The sequence below is a fragment of the Procambarus clarkii genome, chromosome 14 (assembly GCF_040958095.1).
Source record: "Procambarus clarkii isolate CNS0578487 chromosome 14, FALCON_Pclarkii_2.0, whole genome shotgun sequence".
NCBI lineage: Eukaryota > Metazoa > Arthropoda > Malacostraca > Decapoda > Cambaridae > Procambarus > Procambarus clarkii.
The window spans coordinates 7715686-7742683 of NC_091163.1; the positions used below are offsets into that span (position 1 = coordinate 7715686).

At 37.3% G+C, this 26998-nt stretch overlaps 1 protein-coding gene across 2 annotated transcripts in view; it reads right to left on the reverse strand.

The window, feature by feature from the left end:
• Nucleotides 1-266: 266 nt before the first annotated feature.
• The window catches only part of LOC123770009 (polycystin-1), a 51501-nt gene continuing 24769 nt past the window's right edge, over nt 267-26998 (reverse strand). For both annotated transcript variants that reach the window (XM_045761565.2, XM_069324324.1), the window contains 25 exons: nt 26021-26213; nt 25459-25571; nt 24150-24259; nt 23780-23947; nt 22632-22811; nt 21545-21659; nt 21300-21436; nt 20437-20626; nt 19957-20160; nt 18759-18859; nt 17007-17162; nt 15476-15679; nt 14593-14715; nt 13604-13719; nt 12252-12417; nt 11574-11789; nt 10295-10499; nt 9691-9812; nt 9194-9388; nt 7930-8065; nt 7055-7308; nt 5288-5462; nt 4375-4528; nt 2453-2594; nt 267-2205 (listed from right to left, as the gene is read on the reverse strand). In XM_045761565.2, coding sequence (XP_045617521.2) covers nt 1210-2205; nt 2453-2594; nt 4375-4528; nt 5288-5462; nt 7055-7308; nt 7930-8065; nt 9194-9388; nt 9691-9812; nt 10295-10499; nt 11574-11789; nt 12252-12417; nt 13604-13719; nt 14593-14715; nt 15476-15679; nt 17007-17162; nt 18759-18859; nt 19957-20160; nt 20437-20626; nt 21300-21436; nt 21545-21659; nt 22632-22811; nt 23780-23947; nt 24150-24259; nt 25459-25571; nt 26021-26213 — 4871 coding nt within the window. In that variant the 3' untranslated portion in view covers nt 267-1209. The remainder of the gene's footprint in view (nt 2206-2452; nt 2595-4374; nt 4529-5287; nt 5463-7054; nt 7309-7929; nt 8066-9193; nt 9389-9690; nt 9813-10294; nt 10500-11573; nt 11790-12251; nt 12418-13603; nt 13720-14592; nt 14716-15475; nt 15680-17006; nt 17163-18758; nt 18860-19956; nt 20161-20436; nt 20627-21299; nt 21437-21544; nt 21660-22631; nt 22812-23779; nt 23948-24149; nt 24260-25458; nt 25572-26020; nt 26214-26998) is intronic.

Here is a 26998-nt window from a genome sequence, read left to right on the forward strand (position 1 = left end):
CAATCAATTGATGCAACAAACCGCAAGGAAAACAATGTGATAGCCGAGAAAAATGACCAAACAATATTGCCCAGCTCCAACTTGCAACTGTGCTAAATACTAAAATAATTTTACAGTTAATAAATTTCTGATTAGTATGTGCCACAGTACAAGTAATGTGAAGGTTAGCTAACTTTATTGGAACTTTATTTCCTGTACAACTACATATTCAACAGTGTACAAACATTACACAGAACTTTAGTAATGGAGAGGAAAATATACACAACTAAGGTTATCAATAGTTTATTATACGGAACATAGTTAGGCACTGCTATATAACTTGTGAGATGAGTATTACAGTAAGACCACCAAGTGGCAAAGAAGTAATTATCAAAAGAAGGCACCAAGCCGGGAAGAAAATGTAAAGTGGCAATGAAACAAACGAACGAGAGAGAGAGATATACGAGGGGAACAGAATGAGATTACAGTAGAATAGAGAGTGAGCAATGAAGAAAAGGTGAACAGAGAAGATAAACAAAAAGAAGAATAAGTGTGGTAAGTAACAGAGATATGAGCACCTGGGAGATAAAAGTGACGAAATGAGAGAAGAAGAGAAGAGAAAAGGAAATAAAGAGAAAGAAGAATAAATAAGGAAACATAAAAGATGGCGAGATTACTAATGATATAGGATGTAGGGGGTTTTATGTATCCATAAATACACAAACTTTAGATATTTGTAACATTGAGTGCTTGTGCTTTGTACAAATACTTTATGTAAGTTGCTACAAATAATGTTTACTTTAAAGTTAAAGACTACATCTACCTTTGCATTTTCAATTAAATGATCAAAATGATTAAAAAATCCCAAATGAAACTCAAATGAATCTAGATTATTGAAGCTTCCCTTATTTAGAGATGAGCAAGCCATGATTCAAGTATACTAAAGAAAGCGAGATATCAAGGTTTTATTACTTACTTTACTGTTTTGTGACAATAATCTAGGATCTACGACATTTAGATGTTAGTGGAGTGTTTCAAGTCAAACTCTAATAAGGAATGTGGACAGTTATCTCAACAGCACTACCATGACTATTAGTTACTACAGTACATGCACAATTCTTATCCTCATGTGGCTACTTTTCAAGCAATTTTTACAACTACATATTTCCTGAAAATAAGTTGACATTTTTTGACCCATTAGAAATATATCATTATTAAAGAATTCTACAATCACATTCCTCTCCCTTTTTTCACGGGTAGAGCACGGTCTAATGCAGCCAAAGAACGATCCAGTGAGGCATTGATATGCCACAGCTGAGACTGTATATCTGGAGGCTTCGGCGGGGGAATGTTCACTCTCTGAACACTGTTAGGGCGTAGGGATGACAAATATGCCGACATTCGGGATATGATGTAGTCCACAACCTCATAGTCATTGGGCTGGGAGGATATATCTTGGCTTACTTTGGCAAAGGAATGACAGATTATAGCAATGAGAAGCTGGAACACAATCCAATACATTATAAAGGCAAAAATGAAATAAAATACCGGACCAATGACTGGAGCCCCAGATCGAATTTCTTCAAATTTCTTAGTAATTAAAAAGAAGCATGCTTCAGCAGCTTTCACAAATGTAGAAAAATCTTTTAAAGTAGTTAAAGTGTTTAAATAAAAGAAAGAAACAAAACTTATAAACAAAACAGAAAAAAAAAGCCCAAAACCCAAAATATCCCCAGAAGCATGCTTGAGTGTGGCCGAGAGCATGCCAATACGTTTATTAAATCTTAACAGCTTAAGCAGCTTTAAAGTGCCTATAAAAACTTGAAAAGCAATAACATACCCAAGAACATCGTCTAAAAATGCTAGTGGCTGCATTCGTATATATGTTTTCCCTTTGGTTGCTGTGAACTTGTCTAATGTGTAATATGTCAGTGACGTTTTTAGCAAGTAAAATATAATTGCTGTATATGACAGAGCAATCACCCATATTTCAAAGAGATTCCAAATAGACTTGAAATACGAACAGCCAAGTTTCTTCAAAGACTTGTACTCGCGCCGTGTGTAAAAAAAGGTAAAAAGGATGTAGGCAATCTCCGAGGCAAGGATAAATACCCCACCAGGGGTGTGGTAACGTAAGAGTCTCAGCCCTTGGAACTCGTACTTAGTGAGAATCCCTCCACCAGGGATGAATTCAAATATGAACATTGCCACAGCAAACAGATTTACCTGTAAGAGAAGAAAACACCATGTTACCCATACAGTATTACATTAGATAAAGACAATTATTATTCAGCATTCATTATTTTTAGCAAGGATAAGTAAGTACAGTAAATAAAATCAGTGTGTCTGCTCGAACAGTCTCAGCTTTTTGAAGATCTCAACTTTCTAGTTTGAGAACCATAATAAAATGAGCCATTCGAGCAGAGTTGCACTGTATGGTACAGCTGTAAGGACAAAAAGATGGTATCTGAACCTGTGGATTGAAGACGGCAAATTCAACGAAGAGAGCTTTAGTATGTTCATCCACCCAATTCTGGGCCTCGAGGGAGTTTAAAATTCTCATGACCTTAGATTGTCCACCTTTCAGTTCCACAAGGTAACCGCCACCACCATATCTGCAGAGAACAAAAAACGGATGCAATAACCACCCTGGAAACACAAACCGTAACTGTCTCTATTGTCTGCTTGTTACAACTTGTAATAAAGTTCTTACATCTTGGCTTAACGTGTTTATGACGTATTAGAACGTTGCTACAACTTGCTATATTAGTTGTTATAACTGGTTAGGAGTTAAAACTTGTTCGAACGTTGTACCAACGTTGTAGTTTCGGTGTGTGTTTGGCGGACATAGGTCTGCAGTTATACACATCTCTACTCAGCAGTTAACAATCCACATCTGATGTCCATGAAAACAGAGATGGGCCAAATAATTATTTGTACTTGTGCTACAAATACAAGTGTATCAGTATTGGTATTTAAGAAATACTGTATTTTATTGGGAAACACAAAGTTGTGTATTTGTATAAATATTTGATGATTACATTTGCTGTACTGTAGTTTCGATTAGAATTTAGTTTAATCCATTATAATTTTTATCTACAATATAATCCAGTGTCAAATCACCTACCACTGGAGTCGCATCACATCCCAAGACAGTTCTCCTTGCATGTTCTGGTCTGCCTAAGCTACCATCAATTAAGTAATTATCAAGAGAAGTCACCAAGCTGGGAAAACTATTTAGCACATCTATGTTACTGGATATTTAACAGAACCTAAACATCACTTAGGATTCCAATACAAAAGCAAACTGACAAGGCAAGTCATTTGAAGGTTCACATTTGAAACAGGGACAACTTTGAAACAGTTCAAAGGTACACGAATCACCAAGAACTATATTAAGTGATCCAGAGGGACATTGGGAAAGAGTCTATAATTAGTAGCTACACTAGTATCGCTTCAATCCCTCCAAATCAGCTTTACAGAAATCTAATGCCCTAACAGCTTTTTCTTGCACAACTTTTTCATGCAATATTAAATCAGATTTCCTTGTGATTACTGTCCCTTAACTTAATATGAATTGTTTGCAACCACTTACACAATTAAAAAGCCACTTGCTTATTCTATGAAGAACACAAGAAACCTATAGGGGGAAGGGTCCAAACCACTCGTGGAATATCCAGCAGCTGAATTACAAAACTCAACGATTGACAGCATTACTCAAAAAGTAAGATATATATTTGTAAAGCATGTGTATTTAATGCTTTATATTTGTTGTTCAATTATATTTGAACTTTTAAAACTTAACACCATTTTATTTTTGAGGCAACAACTGTACCAGAGTTCAATTCCTGGGCTTGTTTTCTTACACCTGGCTGCCTCTATTCACCTAGTGGTTGTCAGATACCCAGGAGTTGGGAAACTATTGTGCTTGACACCCCTCAATAAGACTAACAGGCCTTCAGTCCTAACAATCAGAAACCATCTGTATTTAATAATTGAGAGCTTATCAATTTATATATTTGTACAAGTATTATACTTTTACTGGACTGAAGTATTTGTACTTAATTTGGACCTTTTTTTCTTAGCCCATCCCTGCTTCGAACACTACAGTTGGAATTACTGTATGCACTGTGGAATTCAATCAGATGTATGTAATAAAATTTTGGTTTATATGTGGCAGAAAACTTATGCCAAATCGAAAGAAATAGGGAGCTGTTGGAGAAAATTATAATTTTTATGTAATGCTTAAATAATTGCTGTTCATTTAAGGAACAGCGAGCCAGAGGTAGAATACCTCAGGGTATGTGCAGGGTACAGTCAGTACCCTGCAGGGTATATCAACACTTCATGAAATTAACTTTAAATGAACACTGAATAAATATTAAAAATCTTTACGAGGACAGAATTCCATCATAGGGAAATCCATGAATCTTCAGTGCAGATTTGTACTGGTAGTTTGAATCTACAGGACCCGAAATGTTCCAGCTCCGCCCAAAGTTTTGCTTGTCTTCAGCTCTATCGTGTAGGGCTGGATGCTCTGAAGGATCACCTGATGAGAGCATCGGTATATTAGAAAATCTAAATATATAACGTAAACAACATACTACTGTACATCTTATATACAAAGCACAGTACAGTATATGCTAATTCAACTCAATTTATACTTCAATTCCAAATATTATTAAGTTTTAGTCTAAGTGTTCCCCCCTCCCCCCCACACACACACACCTTGCCTGAAACGCTATGCATATTAGTGGCTTTAGGTTTTGTATGTACTAGCTCTATCTATAAATCCAACCTTATGTTTGTCACTCATCTATGCATGTACTTTTACCGAATACAAAATTTAATTTAATTAATTTAATGTAATACACAATGTTGTACTCCAATTAACACACAAAAAATAACACTAACATGACCTATATCAATGAGAAAATCAATTGGACCAATGGCATGACTTGAATCAATTATCAAGTGGTAAAGTGCGTGTGGCTGGGAGTTCCTTGGTCACTGGTTCCAGTTATGTTAAATTTATTTCTTAATACACATAATAATATTTGATATGCTGCATACAAAATACTGTATATACCTTGGAAACTAGTTTTATTTATTTAAGATTGAGTGTAAATTTTTTTAATATAAGATTTGCTGCAAGTTGTGTTAGCTTTAATGCTTGCTTCAAACACAAAAATCTGTACTGACAACCCAATGTACCTTTTTTGTACATATATGAATAAACAATATAAATCAAATTTTAAAAAGGATAAATTAAAAAATATTTTATTACTAGGAAATGAATTCAGCTTACCAGGCTGCATTCTTATTTGCCTAATAATGGCATGGCCAAGGAGGAAGGTGATTCGGTCAAGAAGCGTTCCACACATTTCTTGCGGGCGGTGTTTACCATTGTACAGTGTTGTGTTGAGCAGGTTGGGTACCAGTATCTCTTTGGACCAGCACCAGAATTGATCCTTAAATTTAGCCTACAAGAAAATAAGCAAACACAGGGTATCAAAAAGGGTAAATGTTAACAATGAAATGGTATCTTTTTTTTTTAATCAAATTACTTGCAGTCATACTATATTATTTTCTGGAGGGCGCAAACGGCAATTTCCTGTAGCTGGCTGTGCTTCGATAACCCCAGAAAGTCGAATCAGCCTTAGGAATCTGTAATAACCTACTAGAGACCAAGAGACAAACCTTAGCTTCCTCACAGAGGTGTAGGAACTGGGGATCAACCTCAATAAAGCAAAATCCCCAGAAAGGAGCGAAGGAAAACGGACAACTGCAAAGTTCACAAATAATATATAGTATGACTATATATTATTTGTGACCTAATAATATAGTTTGCGAACTAATAATAATAACCTGTCTCTAATAATATAGAGGCAGGTTTTGGTCTCCTGGTCTCTGTTCAGCTACGAAAGACTTCTAGGGCTGATGCATTTTTTATGATGCTAGCTATAGGGAGCCACCAAAGCTCACTCGGAAAGAGGAGTTTGATTACATTCTAAGCATTTCTTTTTTTAACAAATAATGAGGAGTCGTACAACAATGTTGGTATAGAAATCACATTCTTTGAAACCTTGTAACACACATGGTGTTTTGAGAAAGTCTTAAATGCTTAAAAATTATTTAAGATATACTCTACTGTACACTGAAAATTTTAAGCAATTTTTATGTTACTAGAAATATAATTAAATTTTTAATAAAGTTCATAAAACTATTGATTCAGGTGTAAAGTTCATAGAGAATTTTCAGTACAGTAATTTAGGAGTTAATATAAATACAATTAATGTTTACAGTTTCAAAGAAAATCAATTAAATCTTGTGGAAATACTACTAATGGTATCAACCATACACTAACCTTTTGCAGTACTGACTTGACCACAAATTTTGCAGCTGCAAGTAATTCAAAAATTATCCAAAACCAACATCCACACTATGACACTGATTTTAAATTATTTGACATACTATATTAGTCTCATGGTTTTGCACCTTCAAATCTCATTGTACCCATCAAAACAATAAGAAAAATATAACTATCTTTTCACTGAATATTTTCTAGTTATTAAATTCTTTTTGACACTATATATTCTTACAAAGTTTCACGCATATGCCTCAGTTGAGTGCTGTACAGAACAATGTTTATTGAAAAATCATCAGCAATTCTTAACCTTTTTTTTTTCCCCTGTTCTCACCCATTCCAAACTGCTGAGGCATTCTCGCACCCCTTTCCCCTTGAAATTATGAATGAACATATTATCCTAGGGATTACTAACAGTGTTTTCCACTACTTCCCTAAGATGAACCACTTTTCATCACAGTATTCTCACACCCCCAGTTAGGAACACTTGGATCACTGTAAAGAATGTCTTTTGCTCTTTTATTCAATATTTGTTTAAATTTCTGATCCTACTTGGTTAATATGCACTAATACACAAGTTATTGCGGTATATGGATCACACATGTATACCAGAAATTACGGCCACTGTCTTACAACAAGATGTTAGTCTGTACATGTGACCTATGCAGAATTATTGTCAAATATGACAGCACCAGACAACAAATATACCTTAGCAAAAGCTGGACACTCAGATGTTGAGTAGTGAACAAATGTATTAGCAACGTTGTTCCTCATGAGGAAGATGTTAGGGTCTCTGGAGCCATAACTGATGCAGAGGATGATGGTCAGGAAGATAAGGTAAACAAGAATCTCCAGCATCAGCTCCTGCATAGCCAGCTCACGTTTGCGACGGTCCTTACAAGCTGCCAGCTCCTCTTCAGACAAACCTGCACCCACCTGGGCATGTGAACGCCGAGAGTTACCTGGTAGATGGGAAACACAAGCAGTGATTACTAGAGTTAAAAAAACTTGTTTAATTAGAATTTTATTGTTAGAATTCACAAGCTCGAAGAGGAGCAGGAAATAAAAGGACAAAAAAAAAAGCATTGGATGTAATGAAACGCTATTTTCTGGGCGAGCCTCGGAGGTTCCCCAGAGCTTAATGGGCTGATATGTATGCACAGTATTAGACCGTAGCATCAGTTGATGGAGTTCTTACCTACCAGGGACCATGAGCTACAACCTGGTCCTCTCAGAGAGGCACAAGGAGCAATGGCCTATGGAAATCCCATGTGTTTGGAAGCATTCCATGTCTGCCATCAACTGGGATTTGGCACCCAGAAAGGTAGGCATAACAAAACAAACCCAACATGGTAAAAATTTCTACCTAAAACCAAAAAGGAAGGCAGAACTTCCCGGTAGGCAAGAACTCCATTGACTGATGTCATGGTCTAATACATACATATCAGCCCGGTAAGCTCCGTGGAGCCGTAGGGGCTTCCCTCAGAAAATGCCGCCAATATAACTCTGAATTCAATGTATTGTAGTAAGCCAAACAATTTGTTGTACAGGTAGTGGTGAAAACATTTTCCATGGTTGATCACCTTGTGAGGTGGGTGGACCATGAAGAAGCTCCTCATCATTGCCCAACTCAAACTCCTCTTCATCATCATCATAGTCTTCAAACTCATCCAATGGTCTCCTCAAGATCCATGACAGTAACATTGCCATCAAGTAAATCTAGAAAAAAAAAGAGAAAAGTTCTGAAGAGAAATGTGCGTGCTTTGTTACATTTATATGCTTATCAACACCATTAACTTCTAGTTGTTAAAATAAGACAAAATCTGAAAACCATACAAGCCATTGCCCTGGCTACCTACTTAGTAACCTTGTACAGTAGTTACTTTGTGGTTACCTTGTGTTGATTCCAGGGATCAATGTCCCCATGGCCCAGTCTCTGACCTAACCAGGTTGGTAGTCTGGTCAACAAGACTGTTAGATGCAGCTATCAGTCTGATATATGCGTCACAGCCTGGTTGATCAGGTATTCTTTGAAGGTGTTTATCAAGGTCTCTCTTCAATCCTGAGAAGTTGGCTAGTTATGCCTCATATGTTTAGAGGAAGTCTCCATAAAATGCCCCTTACGTTTAGAGGAAGAGTCTTCATAAGCCTTGGGCCCTTGATGTTTAAAAAATTTAGGCAGATGAAGAATCACAATAACGTGACTGAAGAAATGTTGACGAAACTGCACACCAAAAGATGAAGAGACGACGACATTTCGGTCCGTCCTGGACCATTATTAAGGCGATTGTTGTCTCTTCCTCTTCTAGTGTGTGGTTTGGTCAACATAAAGAATTTTTAATTGCCTCTTTTAGTACCTATTGCACATCTGCTTTTCAACAGGGCTATTTTGCACTTTATATCATACCTCCTGTTCTTGTGTTGAGTTTCTTCCATGTGTAGATTTGGAACCAGTCCTAATATTTTCAGTAAATTATTATGCATCTCTCCTGCCTGTATTCCCAAGAGTACAGATTTTAACATTTTAACACTTTCGCGCTCCCAGCAAGCAAGAAAAAAACTAGCCCCAGTGCACGCGGCGTTTCAGACGATCGAGCGGCAACACTATTTTAAGTGGTTCCAATAATTTAGATGTTTTACCGAGTGGATTTAGGTTGTAAAGATCTTTGCATGCTCTCCAGGTCAAAAATTCTCCAGCTTTAAAATCTCCAGCACATTAGTAGCCTTGAGCTGTTAATGTGCAAGATTATTCATTAAAAGTCACCAGATACCAATTATTAAGTCACCAGCAAGTAAGTATTAGCTTAAAATGAAATTAAATGGATAAAATGTATGAAGATCCATTACCTTAATAGGTTGAGTGAAAAGTATTGAGGAACATATTGATGATATTAGAGCTGTAAGCCACTTGGTTGCTTTCTCATTTCCAAACTGGATGCCATACGCCCAGAGGAAAAAGACGGCAACGGTAATGCTCGTGGCACACAACACCCAAGCGATGATTACGCACCACCATGGCAGAGACACCTTTTTCTTCCTCTTCTGTAGCATAAACACATGAAACGCTGATGGAAGAATTTATACATGATACTTTTACATTTACATCAAGAAATTTAAAATACTGTATACAATTCCTTTAAGATTAAATTATTTGAACATTTAGATTAGGCTTTTCAATTAAGGAAAAGTTAGCAAACTTTCATGTGTGTAAATTTAAAAAGCTCCGATACAGCTGTGAATTTTACAGTGCTAATATATGCTAGACTTTCATTGGATTCACATATGTTTATGTACAATATTTTTTCCAAATCAAAACAGTATTATAAAACCAATTTTTTTTTTACAATTTTTGTAGCCTCTGTGTCAGGATTTTTCTTGTTTTCTAGCATGGCTGGGGTGATAGGCAGGTCCTTGGCACTGGCACCAGAGAGAGACGTCTTGGGCACCCCAGATGCTGCCTCATCACCTGTCGTCACATTAAGAGCAGTGGCTATAGAGGCATTCTATGTAAGGTTATCCGTCTCCTATGTTGATATATGTCAGCAGTCTAGATTACCATTTATAAATTTATCTAACTATACCACATTTTCTAAATGATTTTGATTTGTACTTTATACAAGTAATTGTCAGGGATACTGAACAATGCTTTTACATTTTATTCACTTGCTACTATAATAGCTCAGTAATTCCATTTCCAGTAACCCACATCTCAGTAGTCCAAATAAATCCACATAACTTGTATTTTACAATTTAACTATAAACCCTAATGAGGATTCAGATTAAAAGGTTACATGGAATGATAAACTTAAATTTTAGTTAGTTAAAGTTTAGTTTGGGTGTGTAAGAAAAATCTGGGTTACCAGTAATTCAGTTATGAGCCTAAGTTTAACTACTAGTTTAAGAAGCATTAACTAACTTGTACACTTCCAGAGGTCGTATATCACTTACCATGTACACTTGCATTTTGTTTACCAAGGGCAACCTTCAAACGAGATGTTTTGGGCTTTCTGGGTCTAGATTTCCTAAAGAAGAAGACAATACAGAAGGAGGGAGGAAAGACGATGAAGTTGCTCAAGAACCCCACACCCAGAGCCTCTGCAGAGATGGTAAATATCCCCAGGTTAAGGCCCCCAGTACCAGGTGTATCAGGTACCTGAGGAAAAATGAGAACAATGCAGAATTATGTTTTGATTACATCTAACAAAGTCAGTAGCTTCCCGCCCTTTTTGTAAGTGCATAAAGCATCAGAAATAATGATTCAGTGATTAACTTCTTACGGACAATACGAGAATACATAACATCTATTGTATATCAAACCTATAAACAATTACTGTACAAACATTAAGATACATTAAGTAATATATATATGTATATACATTAAGTAATCTTATTAAGATTTAATTATGTACTTTTTCATACTAAGCAGAATACGTACTCAAAACCTTTGTTATGAAAATGCTTCTACCCAAAAATAAATGTATGTCGCATACCATACGCTCCTTAAATTATGACGATACGATTAACCTCTCAAAACATTTGGGTCGCTTGTGCATCAAATAATACTGTAAGGGCTGGGTAATCTGAATTTTGGTAACCCAAATAATTAGGCAATGTGAATGAATCTAATGAATTTGCATTCAGCATCCACAGGTAAACAGATTAACAGTGGGAGTAAGCAGGTAAATGCGGAAAATCGGAGGATAAATGTCAGGAGTAATTATAATAATTACTATTATAATAATATAATTGAATAAATGTAGGAGTAATCGGGTAAGTTGTGAGAGTAATTAGGTTGTCAAAAAAAATGCAAATTTATTCATCTTTGGAAATTTTTGGCAAGAAATTTGGCTAACTCGATTTAATGGTCAACTCGAATGGGAGTGGAACTTATGATTCAGATTACCGAGCGCACACAGTACAGAAAAATATATCGTGTAAAACCTTGTGTAAAGGACAATAAATTTCATACTTAAAATAATTGACTGCTAAACAAAACAAAACCAAAATATAACCTAAAGCATCATTGAGCAGAATACTATACTCACTAAAGATCGGCTAACACTGCATCCTGGTCCCCTGACCAACTATAACTTATATAGTGGTGATCCACTGCCTACTAAGAAAAACTGTTGACTGTATAATTCTAGAAATAACAGTGATGACTTTAGGCCTACTGATTTTATAGTTTTATAAGCTATGATGCATTTAAAACTAAATTTATCCTAACCTTTTGATAAAACATTGCATTGACCAGCATGGATAAATAGAGAAGAGCCATGCAAGATGAGAGCCTCTGGACCCTTGTAAACCGTGACCGAGGTGGCCGTAAGAAGACGCTAAACCACAAGTGGTCATCGGCAAGGTTCTTCTGCACTGTTTTGCCAAAAACATGTGAATACTCCTTGAGTTGTTGCTCTCCTGCCACAGCCACAAGACGGTCAATCTATAACAATGGATCAGACTAAATGAATTGTAATGATATAACACTATACAGTAATCCATTACAGTAATTACTAGCCATTTAACAGATTAACAAACAAAATACAAATGCATTATATTATAAATTAATTTCACAATGCAACTGCCTGAATTATTTACATTTGTTTAGTCATAATTTATATTAAATATAAATACCATGAATAAAATAATAACCAAGGAAATTAGAAACACTACTTTCTTTATAAACTTTCAAATTGAGCTAAATGATAGCATACACAGTACAAACATAAATCTTCATTTGATCTCTTGTCAAGAACTGTTTCTGGATCTATTGTTTAAACTTTATAACCTTGTAAAACAAAAAATGTGCTACACTGTGCCTTAAAAGATACATTTCAAATTCCATTATTTTTTTATCTAACATGGCTTGTACCAAAGTGCTGCACACTACACTTTTCTAACTTACTTGGCCATCTCCCTCTTCTACAGCAAGCCATTCATTGGATATGAACTGAAACTCTTCTCCAGTTTGGATATCTCGCACCACCATGTAGGAGAAGAACCAGGAAGCATCCTTGCCTTTACCACTATTGTCATGCCAGATTCGCAGGTAATGCAGTGGGCCAAGTGATCTGCATGAACCAAGAAATCGATAAAATCAATACTTTTCATAGCCAGTGAACAGCATAGAACATTTACAGCCAGACACCCAACTACAAGAACAGAAAACACATCTTTAAATTTTGTTTAGTATCGAATGTAATGAAATACCACTCTAGGTATTAGCAGCTTCCCAGTGCATTAGGCTCTGAACCACAGAACCTCTCAAAATATGAGACCTCTGCAACTTGCATAGGCCTACTGAAAACAAGATCAAAATTTATTTTCTTCAAAGGCAATGGAAGCTTGGGAATCAAAACTTTCCCCATAAACCATGAAACTGTTCAGAGAATCACAGGTGAAACAAAATGAATCAGTATTCATAACAATAAAAAAAAAAAATAGAAACAAGTTATAGTACATACCAAGCAAATGATTTTTTGCCAATTCACCCAACTGCCACTCAAAGATTCAGGCTACACAGGATCTCTGTACCACTGTCATTACCCTCACTCACTTGTGTGTTGCCTTCATAGCATGTTACTTCTGCTAGGTCTGGTTTATCTACAGCCTCGACCAGGAGGCCTGGTCGAGGCCTCCAAGTGCGAAATGAAAGTGCGAAATCATCGCAAGGTAATCACAAGGTAGCCTGAAATGCTGTATGTTAGTGACTTTGTGAAAATGAACCACCAAATTTGTACACATTTGTACAAACCAACATTTGTACACTCACTGCACTGACATCCTTTCAAGCTGGTCCCTCGTTTACTTTTTAATTCTGCCCTCTCCTTCCGTGTTTCCCTACGGTAATTTGTGGTTCGGTTCTGGTAGCTCTTGGGTAATGCAGTAGCAGATCGAGACTTTAGGCCAACTGAAGTCCCGATCCACCAAGTCTAATTGGCGGCCATGCGAGTTTAAGCTAGAGATGTTCACTCACTGCCAACCATTATTCGAGTTGTTTTCCTTATCTTATTTCTTTCTTTCAAGCAGTGATTTGTTTTGTTTCATCTGGATTTTCTAGTTAGCTGTCTTTTATTTTCTCATTCTCTGATTTCCGGTCTCCCCCATGCTTCATTGAAAGAATCAAATTCTGTCTTTGGTTCCCAGCAAGTCTGCACAGGTCTAAAAGGCTTGGTGCAATCTGAAGAACTGGTAATGCCAGCACCTAAGCATCATAAGAGTTACTAAAGAAAGTATCCTGAACAAAAGCAAACATACCTTTCAGCAGCCATAATGAAATGGTCTGAAGCACCTCTTGTCAACAATGGCCGTTGTTCATCATTAAGAGTTCTTACATCGGTTTCATCCCAATCACCAACCAGCAGAAAATGTACCTGACAAATTAAAAAAAAAGTTATATCTGGTGCATTTACAATCAAAATGTATAAAAAATAAAGCTCTGAATACTGTATGTATATGTATGAAGAGCACCATTCTGAGCAATGCGACTTGGATATCCCTAGGGGGCAAGATCCACCGTTTACTCTGGATGAGGATCATGACAATCAAGGTGACATTCATTCTCAGCACTGGTGCTTCAGTGAGCTTTTCTGGAATCAGCTAGTACATGCTTGTTTTGTTTCACCTGTGACCGAGTGATTTCCTCAGTTTTTGGTTTACTTCCCATTACTAATGTGCCTTCAGGTAACGCCTCCTTTCTCATCAGGAACTTGAAAACCTCTTTGATTGACCGATTTTTATCTGCATGGTTTTGTCACCGGGTGTGGTTTGATTCTCCACTCACAATGGGTCTCTCTTTTTGCCGATCAACTAAACAGTCTCCATGGCACAGTGGTAAGATGCTCACCTGGCATTTCGCAAGCGCTTTGTCCTGGGTTCATATCCTGGCCGGGGAGGATTTACTGGGCACAAATCCTTAACTGTAGAGTTAAGGATTTGGGTTAACTCTGTTTAACCCAACAGAGATAAAGATAAACAGGGACAGCTGCTTATAAAGAAATGAAAGTAGTTCAGACAATAAAGGTGAGGCAATAACTAAGCCACAATTTATATTTTGTGCAACTTCAGTTTAACAAATGAGAGTTAATGTCAACCCCAATATATTTAGCAAGATGGTGAGCTCATACAAGATGACTTTTTGCCCATTAAACTAAACTGTAATTTTCAACCAATTTATTCTAAACTTGGTGTTCCTATACACAATTTCATAAGCTAATGCATCACCAATACAGTTTTCAGTTTCTAACCTTAGATTTGGTTCCAGAATTGGGAAGCTGGCCGGTGTGTACCATTATGTTGTAAAGGTAGTGGTCATTGGGTTTGTTGTCGGGCAAAGGTGTTGCTCCAACTTTCTCGACATCTTTTTTGTCCTGGAATATGAAGATTTGACAAAATAAGGCTTTGAGTGAGTATGGAAAGCACCTTTCTGAGCAAAGTCATTTGGAATGACTCCTCAAGGTAAGATTTGCTTTCTCTTTAGACTAAGAATGTGACCAGTCAGACAAGACTGGATTGAGTATTCTTCAGTGCCTTCCTAGCACCATTGTGAGCCAAATGTGTCAATTTGATAGGTTCATCATTGAAATGGCATGGAAAGTTGACTTGCCTGACAGTTATCACATTCGTAGGCCAGGAGGATCTTGCCTTATAGTGTGACTAATGGGGACAACTCACAGAAGTACAGAATTTTGCTTTTAGCACTGTCTACATATATTTATACATAGTATGCAACAACGATCACAAAACAGCTTCTCCGTGCAGCTCTTCCATCCCCGGGAGGGGGAGAGGGAAGGGCTATACTATACTATACCATATATGCTATACTATACAACTATACTCAGAGACTATACAACTTTACCAGAACCCAGGAGTCTAAAGGGCCACCAGAGGCTCCAGTGCAATACACACTCAGATGGGCTTTCTACATTTTAATCTTATAATTAAGATTAATTACCTTTCCTGAATGATAAAAGGAACATTTCATCATGTTTAAAAACTAAGGGGCATTGACCAGAGCCCCATGAACTTCTCTGGTTATGAACCTGTTCACTGTTGGCATGTAAATTTAAGCTACAGTACAGCCATTTAAAGTAAAAACATCAATAACAAACAACCCACAAAGCAACTTACCATTATCCTAGCATATATCAGGATAATGAAATAGAGTCCCAAGGATATGATGAGTACAAGATAGATAGTAAGATTGTCTGCAAATCCAGCATTAGCAAAGACATAGGAGAAGTCTATAGTGTTCGGCATAATGAAGAATCCGGATCCAAACGACGACAGATGGTTACAAGCGCACACCGTCACCGTGGAATTTGCCCCAATTACCTGTGGCAAGATAAGAAAAACGGGTTATCTTATAAAAACACCATTGATGAATGTAATGAAAAGCCTCTTTCTGGTAGGGCCTCAATGGCTCTCTGAAGCTATCTCGCAGAATATGATAGCTACACAATTTGATGTCCTACACAATTTATTTGCAGGACATTTTGAAATTTTTCTATGGGAGTTCCTTGTAGCTTCCTGAAGCTATCATGATTCATTCACTCAGATTTCTGTGACACATGGTCTATACCCCCATTAACCTTTAACCTTGGTCCCTATTTGTAAAGTGTTGAAGTGCCAGAATTTTGTGTATGGTTAAAGCCCATGTTACCTTTATAGCTCACCAAGGAAGTATAGAATAGCATAGTGATCCTAAGTCCCAGTTTGTGTTGATTCAATAGTCAGTGCATCCCTAATGCTTATATTTGCTGAAAAAGTATCCCTCTTTATCTCAATAATCCTGTAACATAACAGTGCACCCCATACTTATTCAATGTAAAATAATGCTGTGTTGCTCAATAAAACCCAGTTGTGGAATTGTACCCCAAGGTGTATTTCTTGTCCCCTGTAAAATAAGATTTAGTGATGTCGGTTTAAAGTGTTTTGTTGGGTATATACAGTATGTATATATCCCTCCCATTATTTATAAGAAAGTAAGAATGGGTTTTGTTAGTTGTACTCTAGAGTATGGCTTCCAATCTCGTGCCCTTACATGAAATGCAAAAGCTATGAGAGAGGTTGTAGGCATTAAATATGCTAAAACTAGAAGATAGAAGAAAAAAGAGGCAATATGATCATCATGTACAAATTAGTAATGGGAATAAAAAAAATTTATAGGGAAGGATTCTAGACCTGGAACTTCAAGAACAAGAGGTCATAGATTTAAGCTAATTAAACACTACCGAAGAAAAATAAGAAAATTCACTTTAGCAAACAGAGCAGAAGATTGTTGGAACAAGTTAAGTGAGAAGGTGGTGTTGGCCAAAACTGTTAGTACTGTAGTTTCAAAGCGTTATATGACAGAGTGGTGGGAAGACGGGACACCACGAGCGTAGCTCTCTACCTGTAACTACACTTAGGTAATTACATACGCACAGTCCTCCAGCAAGCAACACATGGACAAAGGAGGCGCTGGATGATAAATAAGAGGATTTCATAATAATCATGAGAGAGAGACTATAGTAAGAGCAGATAAAGATAAATTATAATTGTTAGTACTTTGTAACTTCAACTTGAACTCAATAGACTGGGAAGCCAATGAAGCATACACGCAAATATTACATTCAGTAATTCAACCAGGGGCTTGGCAAGCTTGTCCATTATAACCTACCTTACATCCATCACTGCTCCATGTCAGAAGTTCTTTATTGAAGAAGAGGCAAGAGGATGTGAATGTGCTGAAGAAATAGGTAGAATTGAAACTGGTGTCATAGCTCAACAGGACAGTGTTGTTTGGTGGATCCTCAAAGCACGGGTGCTCTTGGGGCTGCAAGTACAGTATTGTACTTTGTAAATGCAAGTACATAACAGTAATAGCAAACAAATATCTGTATACCAGTTGTAGGTAATCAATGCCATCAGCAAAAACTAAAATTTCTAAAGTATCTAATGTGATTACTGTAACACCATTTCATAGGTTTATTGTTTTGTTATGCTAATACTGAAATTCACATTTCCTTCCATCATCAAATTAAAAGGTGAAAGAAACCATGAAAGAAAGAAACAGGCACCTTTACTACATGATTTTTCAATTGTTTTTCCAAATTAATATAACCAAATCAAACTCAGTCTTATAGTATGCACCAGCATTGACATAAATGAAAAGAAAATTTTGGTAAATAAAGCATTTGGCACTAAGGAAACTGACCAGTTTTCATATCATTTATACACTACATATTTTGATTATCATATTTGAGTGGAAACTTTATATTATGATCACTGGCTGGCAGTACGATCATGCACATATGCATGCTGTTTTTAGTTATAGTTATACAATATATATATATATATCACAAATGTTACCGATGCTTTGATGCTTAACGTCCAGTAGTATTTACCCGAATTTACCCGAGGGCCACTAATATTAGTGGCCTTGACGAGCACAGGAAGCTAGCGGTTTGTCAAAGGTCCCCCCCCCCCCATTTGCCCGGATGATCTTTTCTATCTGTATTTTAAAACCCAGCAGAGTTTTGGCATTTACGGCTTCAGCGGGAAGGCAGTTCCACAGATTTACAACCCTATGGGTGAAAAAGCATCTCCTGTTTTCTGTCCTACATTGTGGCTTGTTGAGCTTTAACCCCTTGCTTCTTGTTCGTGTTACACCTGACCTTTTGATGAAAGTATCCGGATAAACATCGTCCAAATTGTTTAGTATTTTAAGGTTTCTATTAGATCCACCCTGTCATGCCTTGTCTGCATGACAGTATAGGCGGGTTTGTTCTCGACTCACAATTGGGAATTACGGATTAGAATCCCAAGCAGGACAGAAACAGTTGGGCGCGTTTCCTATCACCTACTGCATCTGTTCACCTAGCAGTAAACAAGTACCTGGGAGTTAGTCAACTTGTTGGGAACTGCACCCCTGGGAAAGTTCAGTAGTGCGACCACCCCTGGGAAAGTTCAGTAGTGCGACCTTGTGAGGAAGGGGGAGGAGGGGGGAGAGGAGGGGAGGAGAAAGGAGGGGTGGTACAGTACCTCAATACAAGTTAACATGTATATATACACTGGCTGCCTGTCCCCTGACAAAATCAATTATTTAAGTGATATAACATGTGAACAACATAAATTTGTTACTATGTAATACTATGCTGTGTTTGTTGTAAATTTATGGACTGCAAGCTGCCTACTAAAACAACCATTAAGTGTATATTTACTCTAAAGAAAATGTGTTCGTAGCAAAACCTCTATAATAATTTAGTTTGGTAAGCTATTGTATCATATTACCGCACATATTCATAAAGATTACCTGTATATTATTGAATGAGAATAATGAAAATAGTTTTCACAAAATCACAAACTATAAATGCATAACCATGTCACATGGATTTTACACTAAAATTATAATTTTTCTACCCAATCTTACCTGTGGAATTGTCATATTATAGCGTCCAATACCAACAGAATACATCCCAGTCACATTACTGATGGTTTCAGAGTCTAGAAACAGCTCATAGAACCCACTATCTGAAGATTAGAGGAATGTCAATGATCAATTTATGTCATTTATCAATTTATGAAATGCAATATTTTATTTTAATTTACAAAAAATTTATTTATATAATATTTTACTTTGCATGAGATAAATTTACCTGTTAACTGAAAACCTCTCCTTCAATGGAAACCAATGACCAAGCAGGGTGAAAAGTCGCCTAGTTACTGAACGCGGGGGGTATGGCCCAAGCCCCGGACACCCCTGTAACGGGACACTGGGGCAGAGCCAAGATATACACCAGATATAGAGAAAAAGAGATTTATACAGAGAAGGAATTTTAGCTGAAAATCCCTCCTGAAAAACAGAAGGCAGTGGATTCTCAGTGGGAAGGAGGGGCTCAAGTACCTCTGTCACTGAAGTGGAAGGGGCAGTCCTCAGAGATGTCCCAAACAAACCTGAAGTACTGTATCTCCACCCACACACTATGAAACTCTCAAACATCTTTGAACTGGAAGCAAATGGAGAGGACCCACCCCTCACCCCGGCCTGCTGAACAACACCGGCAGGTGTTGTTTGTGTTACATCCAACTTTTTAAAGAAGTTTTCCGGATCAATATCCTCCAAATTGTTCAGTATTTTAAGAGGTTCAGCGAGATCAGTCCTGTCACATCTGGTTTGCAGTGTTATTCCTGTGACCCTCAATCATTCCTGTTTTTGTTCTGTAGGTAGTTTGCAGAGCTTTAATTAGTCATCCTTGCATTGGCAATTACTGACTGGAGAAGGGGTTGGGAATACTAATCTGTTCTTTGGTGACATAGCGAGTGGTATTCCTTGATGCCGAGACTGAGCTCTGCTCTTCACAGCTCCTCTACATGGGGCTACATGATGAACATTTGAAATGTTACTAGTCATGATGGGATTCCATGTATCTTAGGACCTGGTGTATGAGCAGTGTCCTGGGTGAATTTTGTCTCTGATTAAAGTGAGCAACTGAGGGAGGCTCTCCTTAGAATTACCAATTACAGTTCAAATCTACAACTTTAAGTCACCATTAACATACCAGTGAAATAATTATAGTATAACCACAACTGTCAGTAACTTGGAAACAACAGACTAAAAATACCCGTACCAGGATGATACGTCAGATCGCTGAAGGAGACTAGATTATCTGCATATTCCAGGGAACTGTTGAGAGTCGAGGAGGACCATGCAAGAACCCAGTCATCGCCATCAGAATCATTTTCTGGTCGAACCAACAGAGTCACAGCCACCCGAGGAGCTGGGACAATTATGTTGTGGATGCTCAGACCCATTTTGGAGGACACCCGTGGTTCTGTGGAAAAAATGGTTTCTTGCTATGAAATAAAACAGATTAAATACAAGCCATTGGAAAGTATTTACAAAGTTATATAAATAAAACAGATAATGTTGAGAATTTCTGACCCTACATCTTTAGCAGGAAAATTCAAATGTCAAAATTGTTTTTTCTGGGTAGCATTCATTAGTTTTCATCTGATTTTGACAATTTTCACACAATGCACGAATCAGCTGGCTTTACAATACTGTAAGAGCAAAATTATGTAAAACATATTCAAGTGAAGTACAATACCTATAAGTGTTGGTTCTGAAACAGTTTCTTGTGACCTTGGAATATACATAATGAAATCTTCAAGAGAGTTGTTTACTGGGATAGGTGTTGATGTAGCATCCACCAGCGACAATTGTACTGTAGCAGAGTCGTCACTAAGCTGGTCCCGACCTCCTCCATACCCATGAACCTGACCTTTCCATTTTGCCATCTATAGGAAAGTAAAGTATAGAAAAGGAAAAGTAATGGATTTGAGTAAATATGAAAAATCTCATTTTCTAAGCAAATTACTCTTATGCTCCCTCATAGCCACACTACTGGAGGTCACATTGGACAAGAACAAGAAAGTTGGTGCCCTGTTTGATCACTCTGGTGCTATAGACATGGAGGAGAGCCCAGGATAGCTACAGAAAATTCACAAAAGATCTTTCCAATCTCTCTATTATAGATCAACTGCTATGTCATTCAGTAAAGAATTAAGTGTTGAGATTACTGTGCTGTATACCACTTTGCGAGATGTTCTTCAGTTGCTTCCCAAGTCGTGTACCCATATGGTCCCCATGGCTACAAAACATTCCAGGCTCTATTTTGTAGTGTGTTTTGGTGTATACACTGTTTCTGGTGCATCTTTTAGTCTGGGCAGATCATATGGGTACATAACTTGGAAAGCATCCAAATTAGAAAACTTGAGTCAATAAAAATATTAATCTTTAACTATTTTTCGTTAATTATTTAGCAAAGTAACCTTTATCTAGTTAGATAATTAAAACATTATCTGCTTTCATTCTGTATACTGCACACACATTATAATTACCCCACATCCAACTTTCAGTGGATGTGGTCATTCTGTACATGCACTAGCAAAAATATGATTCTGCACTTACTTGGACACCTATTGTAATGGATTTGTTAGTGAGACAAGTAGGTTCCTGCCTAGTGATGGCACAGTAGTTAGGGAACACATACACAGCTCCACCAACCTCTACAACTTTTCCTCCTAGCTCCGCAGCATCAAAGAATCCTACAAATTGGAAACAAATTATCAAACCTTTTACAAAAACTACACGCAAAGATTATAAGCACAATAAGTCATTATTCATGATGCGATAGGAGGAAATAGAGCACATACCAACAGCCATGTTGACTTGATCCCCTGCATCAATCTTGGCCGGCTCCTCCCCTACAACAGATGCCTGAAGCAGTGCTCCCTGGGATGACCCAACTATCTCCAACATTTTCTCCACCTGATACATGTAATAACATTTAAGAAGTCATTTTCTAGAACAAAATAGTTCCTCATAGTTGGGGACAGGAAGCCCGTTAGGTTTATCAAGGTCCCCCTAAACCAACAACTACTGATGACCTCTATCAGGATGCAACCCATAACAGCTGCCCAACTCCTGAGTATCTATTTACTGCTGGGTGAACTGTGGCATCAGGTAAAAGGAAATGTGCCCAACTATCTCTGCCCCACCAAGAGATCAAACCCGAGAGCCTCAATTGTAAGCCAAGGAAGTAGACTGCTACAAAACTCATGACATAATAAATATGGCAGATATAATATTGGAGAACCATTGACGAGTTGCTTGTTTCATGTCCTAATTGAGAGATGTTGGTCCTTGGGCAAATTCAGGTAAATATGATATTCTGAAGAATGCACATGCAGAGCACCAGGCAGACAAACAGGTACAATTTCTAAAATATAAAGTGATGAACGTACCAAAGTTAAGGAAACTCCTACAAATGCTTTCAGTAAGCAATTTTTGACGAGAGCCTCGGCTAAACCATTATATTGCATTTCCTTAACAGTGACAAGTAAAGCAAACGCAAGTTCTTTATAATACATCACTTTTCATCTGTGTGCTGTGCAAAAATTGTCTAACAAATAAGTATGCAAAACAACTTTGTCATACTGTACTTTCTTAATTAAGTACCGTTTGCTTAATTTCCTGACACTAGTTTATAGAACAAAATGTAATTGTAAAAATTGCTTTCGTTATTTGTGAAAAATTGTTTTGACACTGAAAAGAACTCTAAATTTCTATCAAATAACAATTAGAAAAAAAATTAAAACAAATAACTTCACAATGCTGAATGAGATAGTGGCTTTGCAAGAACTTAACATCACCACTGCTATACAATCCACTATAAAGTCTTGCAGGTATTTAAGAATAAATAAGTACAAGGATATAACATCAAAAGAACAATGGTCTAACCTTGTCATTAGCATCACGATCATCTTCCGAGGGTTCATACGGAGGATTGTCTTCCTCTTCCAAGCTTAGAGACTCGTTGACAGCCATTCTTTTCCTTCTTGCTCTAGTTATCCCTGACATTTCCCGGCCAACTTCATTGGTCGCTTCAGAAACATTTGACTTCATACTTTTATTAATACCCTAAAAGATATCAAATCTTAGATTTTACATTCTTTTCCATTTAATATACTGTACAGTGTATAAAACAAGAATATGTAGAACACAAAAGCAATTATTAAAGGAAGATTAAACCTAAATGGATTTGCAGATGAGGAGTCAGAATAACGTGGCTGAAATATGTTGACCAAACCACACACTAGAAAGTGAAGCGACAACGATATTTCGGTCCGTCATGGACCATTCTAAATGGATTTCATAAAGGAAAAAGCGTGTTTATCAAATTGACTTGAAATTTATACTAAATTTATTGGGTTACTTTGCTATTTGACCGTGATGTTCCGTAAGGCAAAATCCGATCTGATTCCATAGGACAGGATCATGACAGGGCCCTATTCTGCACTGCCACAAAAGGGATCTTATTAAAGGTGTCAGGATGCACTGGTGTTCGAAATCATTGGAGAAGGTCTCAATCCAGCCCTAAGTGACTACAGAAAGTTTAATCTTGAATACTTCAATAGCTTCCAAGCAATGCTTTGTATAACAGCACCCATCAAGTAACATTAGCTACCAGTTTTTCCCATGTGTCTGCTACCCCCAACTGCCGCCAGGTGGCAAACCCCAAAACACTGGGTTCTCTACCATTTGTCCCTTCATACTTATTGACCAGTCTCCACGAGGGAAGAGCAACATTCTGTTTAAACAAGATTTTAAAGGATGCAAAGAATATTTAACTGTGCAAGGGACTCCATCTATATTAAGAATATTTCTTGTGCGAGTATTGAAGTCGGGCGTTTTTCTCGACATTAACCCAGTGTATATACGTAACTAGAAATACATTTCAGATTTTATTTAGGGTTATACAGTTCATGTTCCTAGGAATTCCAGGCTTGTCTTTAAGCATTCTAAGCATAGATAATTCAAGGAAATAAATAAAAGAATAAGTAGATTATAAAATACTCCAACTAATAAATGTATTAGCTCTTCATTACCTTCATCAGGTTGGCTGTAGTAGCCAGAGCTCCAGCAACAAAGTCCTTCTGCTGGGAGAGCGGAGCTTCTTTGTCAGCCGACATTGACAGGGTCACTAGCATCTCTACCGCTGATGCCTGGTTCTCCTTTGGCAACGGATAGGCTACTGCTCGGAGGATATTATTTACCTAGTACCGAAAGAAGAGCAAAATTATTAATTAAAATTTGTATGATGCTCAAGTATTATAATTCAGGCTATTATACTTTATAGGCTACCTTTCTCCTACAAATAAACTAGTACCTTAAGTATTAGCATTGTGTACAAGTGCACCAATGTATTTGTAATCATATAAATACTGTAAATTAACAATGATACTGGATATACTGTACCTGGATAACTTCATCCATGGATGTTGCTGAAAACTTATCAGCAGCTCCTAGCATATTCTTATTTTTTTCAAGGGTTATGTCTCCATCTTCTTCAGAACCTTTAGTTTTTTCTGAAAACCAAGTGTTGAAGGTAATGAAACGTGTGTTTCTGAAGGCCCCTCGTAGCTTTCTAAGCTTAGTTCTGGTACCAGCAACTCTTAACTAAGCAATTTCAATATCATGCCAGGTCTCCAAGACCTATCCATCGCCTACTGGAAGCCAAAATCAGAGTCTGGTTCACTATGAGAAAGTGACCTTGGGGATCAGAGATTGATGCAAATTTGGAAGAAAAATCAAAATAGAGAGCACAGGCACAACAAAATAAGGAAGTGCGAGGCAAATATTGTATACTGTATCTAAATATTTCTCCCATTACACACACTCTGTTTTACATTCATTCACATTTTACATTTACATCTTTTACATTCATCCTCTTGGTGTAAAATTACCTAAGCTTACAGTTACCCTCGTTATACTTACCACAGTTAAATGAATACCGTTAGATTTACCAAATATTGAATTTCAAGGTATTTATACTGTATAAGATTTACTTTATAAATGTTGAATTAATAAACTTATACAATTTATATTAATCAAAATTCATATCCCTTTAATGTGTTTAGATCATAATAATGATTCATTGCATCAGGGGACAGGAAGCCAGAGTGTATTCATACCTGTTAGGCTTATATCGAGGTCCCCCCCAAGGATGAATTACTAACACCGTCAAGGATGCAACCCAACAACAAGCTGACTATCTTCCGAGTACCTACTTACTGCTAGGTGAACAAGGACATTAGGTGAACGGAAATGTGCCCAACCATTTCTGTCCCGCCCGGGATTCAAACCCGGAATTCTCGGTTGTGCGTTGAGAATTAACCCGACTGTACTACTGGGACCGAGGATCATCGAGACGATGATCATTGCTTAAAGGTAAAGTAGAACATATTCTAATATCATTGCAGTATATAAAACTCAAGATATGTATCTATTACACATCTTTTTCACAAGAGTAAATTCTGTTAAGATGGAGGATTTTGTGTAGCAGAGGCATTTTGTGGGATGGAACTAGAAGTACAGCTCTCGACAGATGATATCAACCTAGCGAATGCAGCGAATACTGACTAAGCATTTCAGTAAAGTTCAAGAATGTGTTTGCATCAACCAAGAGACCTGGTAAAGGAGAAGGAACTTACTAAATGTAAAATGTTTCACACTATTTCTTATGGATAACAAAAATAAATATAGGACTACCCTTTCATTTTCTTACCATTATAATCTGTTTCATCTGGAAGAGTGATGCCTTTCAAAGATTTCTCTGCACGTAGTAACATGTCCACTTTGGTCTGGTCACGTGCACCTACAGCCTTTGTCAGAAGATTTCTAGCAACACCAAAAAAGTATATATATATTAGTCAGATGATTGTAAGTCATCTTACAATACTGGAATGGATAAAAAAAAATGGTTAAAGCATAGAAAACAAAGGATCGTGCTATATGGAAATGAATCTGACTAGGGAAATGTGCTAAGTGGGGGGTGCCACAGGGGTCCATTTTAGGGCCAACCCTTTTTTGTCATATACATCAATGACAGATGAGAATATTACAAACATTATCATCAAATTTGCAGATGACACTAAGATCTATTGTAAAGTGGGGAATGAAGGTGATATTGAGACCTTACAAAGAGATGTACATGAACTCCACAAATGGTCAGATGACTCGCAAATACTTTTTAATGTCGATTTCCTAGGGGCATTATGTCTGCAACATTCCTAGTCAACATGTAAAAGGATTAATAAAACCAATTAAACAAATACTAATATGGTTACCTGGCCATGTACTCTTCAAAGGCTGTCTTGGAAGGAAGAAGTGGGTCAATGTTGGCAATAAGGAAATGTGTTTCGGCATCCATGTTGTCACTGATTGCTGCCCATAATGTCAAGTTAGCATATGGCAGCACCATTTGCCCACCATTATTAAGTCCAAATGTCAGTATCATCTTCTCGCCTTGGTCTGTCAGCGCTATTGAAAGAATTAAGTAAGTTTAATCTACAGCACACTTTTTTTATGTAAACAGGAGGAAACATAATACAAAAAAAACCAGCGTTGAATATAATGAAACACCATTATCTGCGAGAGCCCCTGAAGCTCCCTGGAGTTATTGGGCTAATATGTGAATCATTAGACCAGGGCATTAGTCTATAGAGTTCTGCCTACCAGGGACCACTAGCCAGAACATGGCCCTCTCGGAGAGGTGCAGGGAGCAATGGTTAACCCTCGTGGTTGGGGGTTAACCTTATCTGCCATCGACCAAGATTAGGCACCAAGAAAGGTAGGCATAACAGAACAGACCCCACATGGCAATAAAATTACAACTGAAAGCTGAACAGAGAGGTAGAACTCCCTCAATTTCCAAGGAAACAAGCAAACGTCACACTCCATTCCCCCCCCTTCCCCCGGTAGGCTGAACTCTATTGATTAATGCCCTAGTCTAATACATCGCATATTAGCCCGATAGCTTCAGGGTGCCAAAGGAGCTCCCCACAAAAACAATAGTAAACTGTAATATATATATATATATATATATTCTAATGTACTGTATATATCATTTTGTATGAAAAATGTATATTATTCTATCATTTTCTTACCTTGAAGATGAATAGCATTTTATCTTGCATGAATGAAAGATGCAAAATAATGTTGACCAAACCACACACTAGAAAGTGAAGGGACGACAATGTTTCAGTCCATCCTGGACCATTCACAATCGACTTGAGAATGGTCCAGGATGGACCGAAACATCGTCA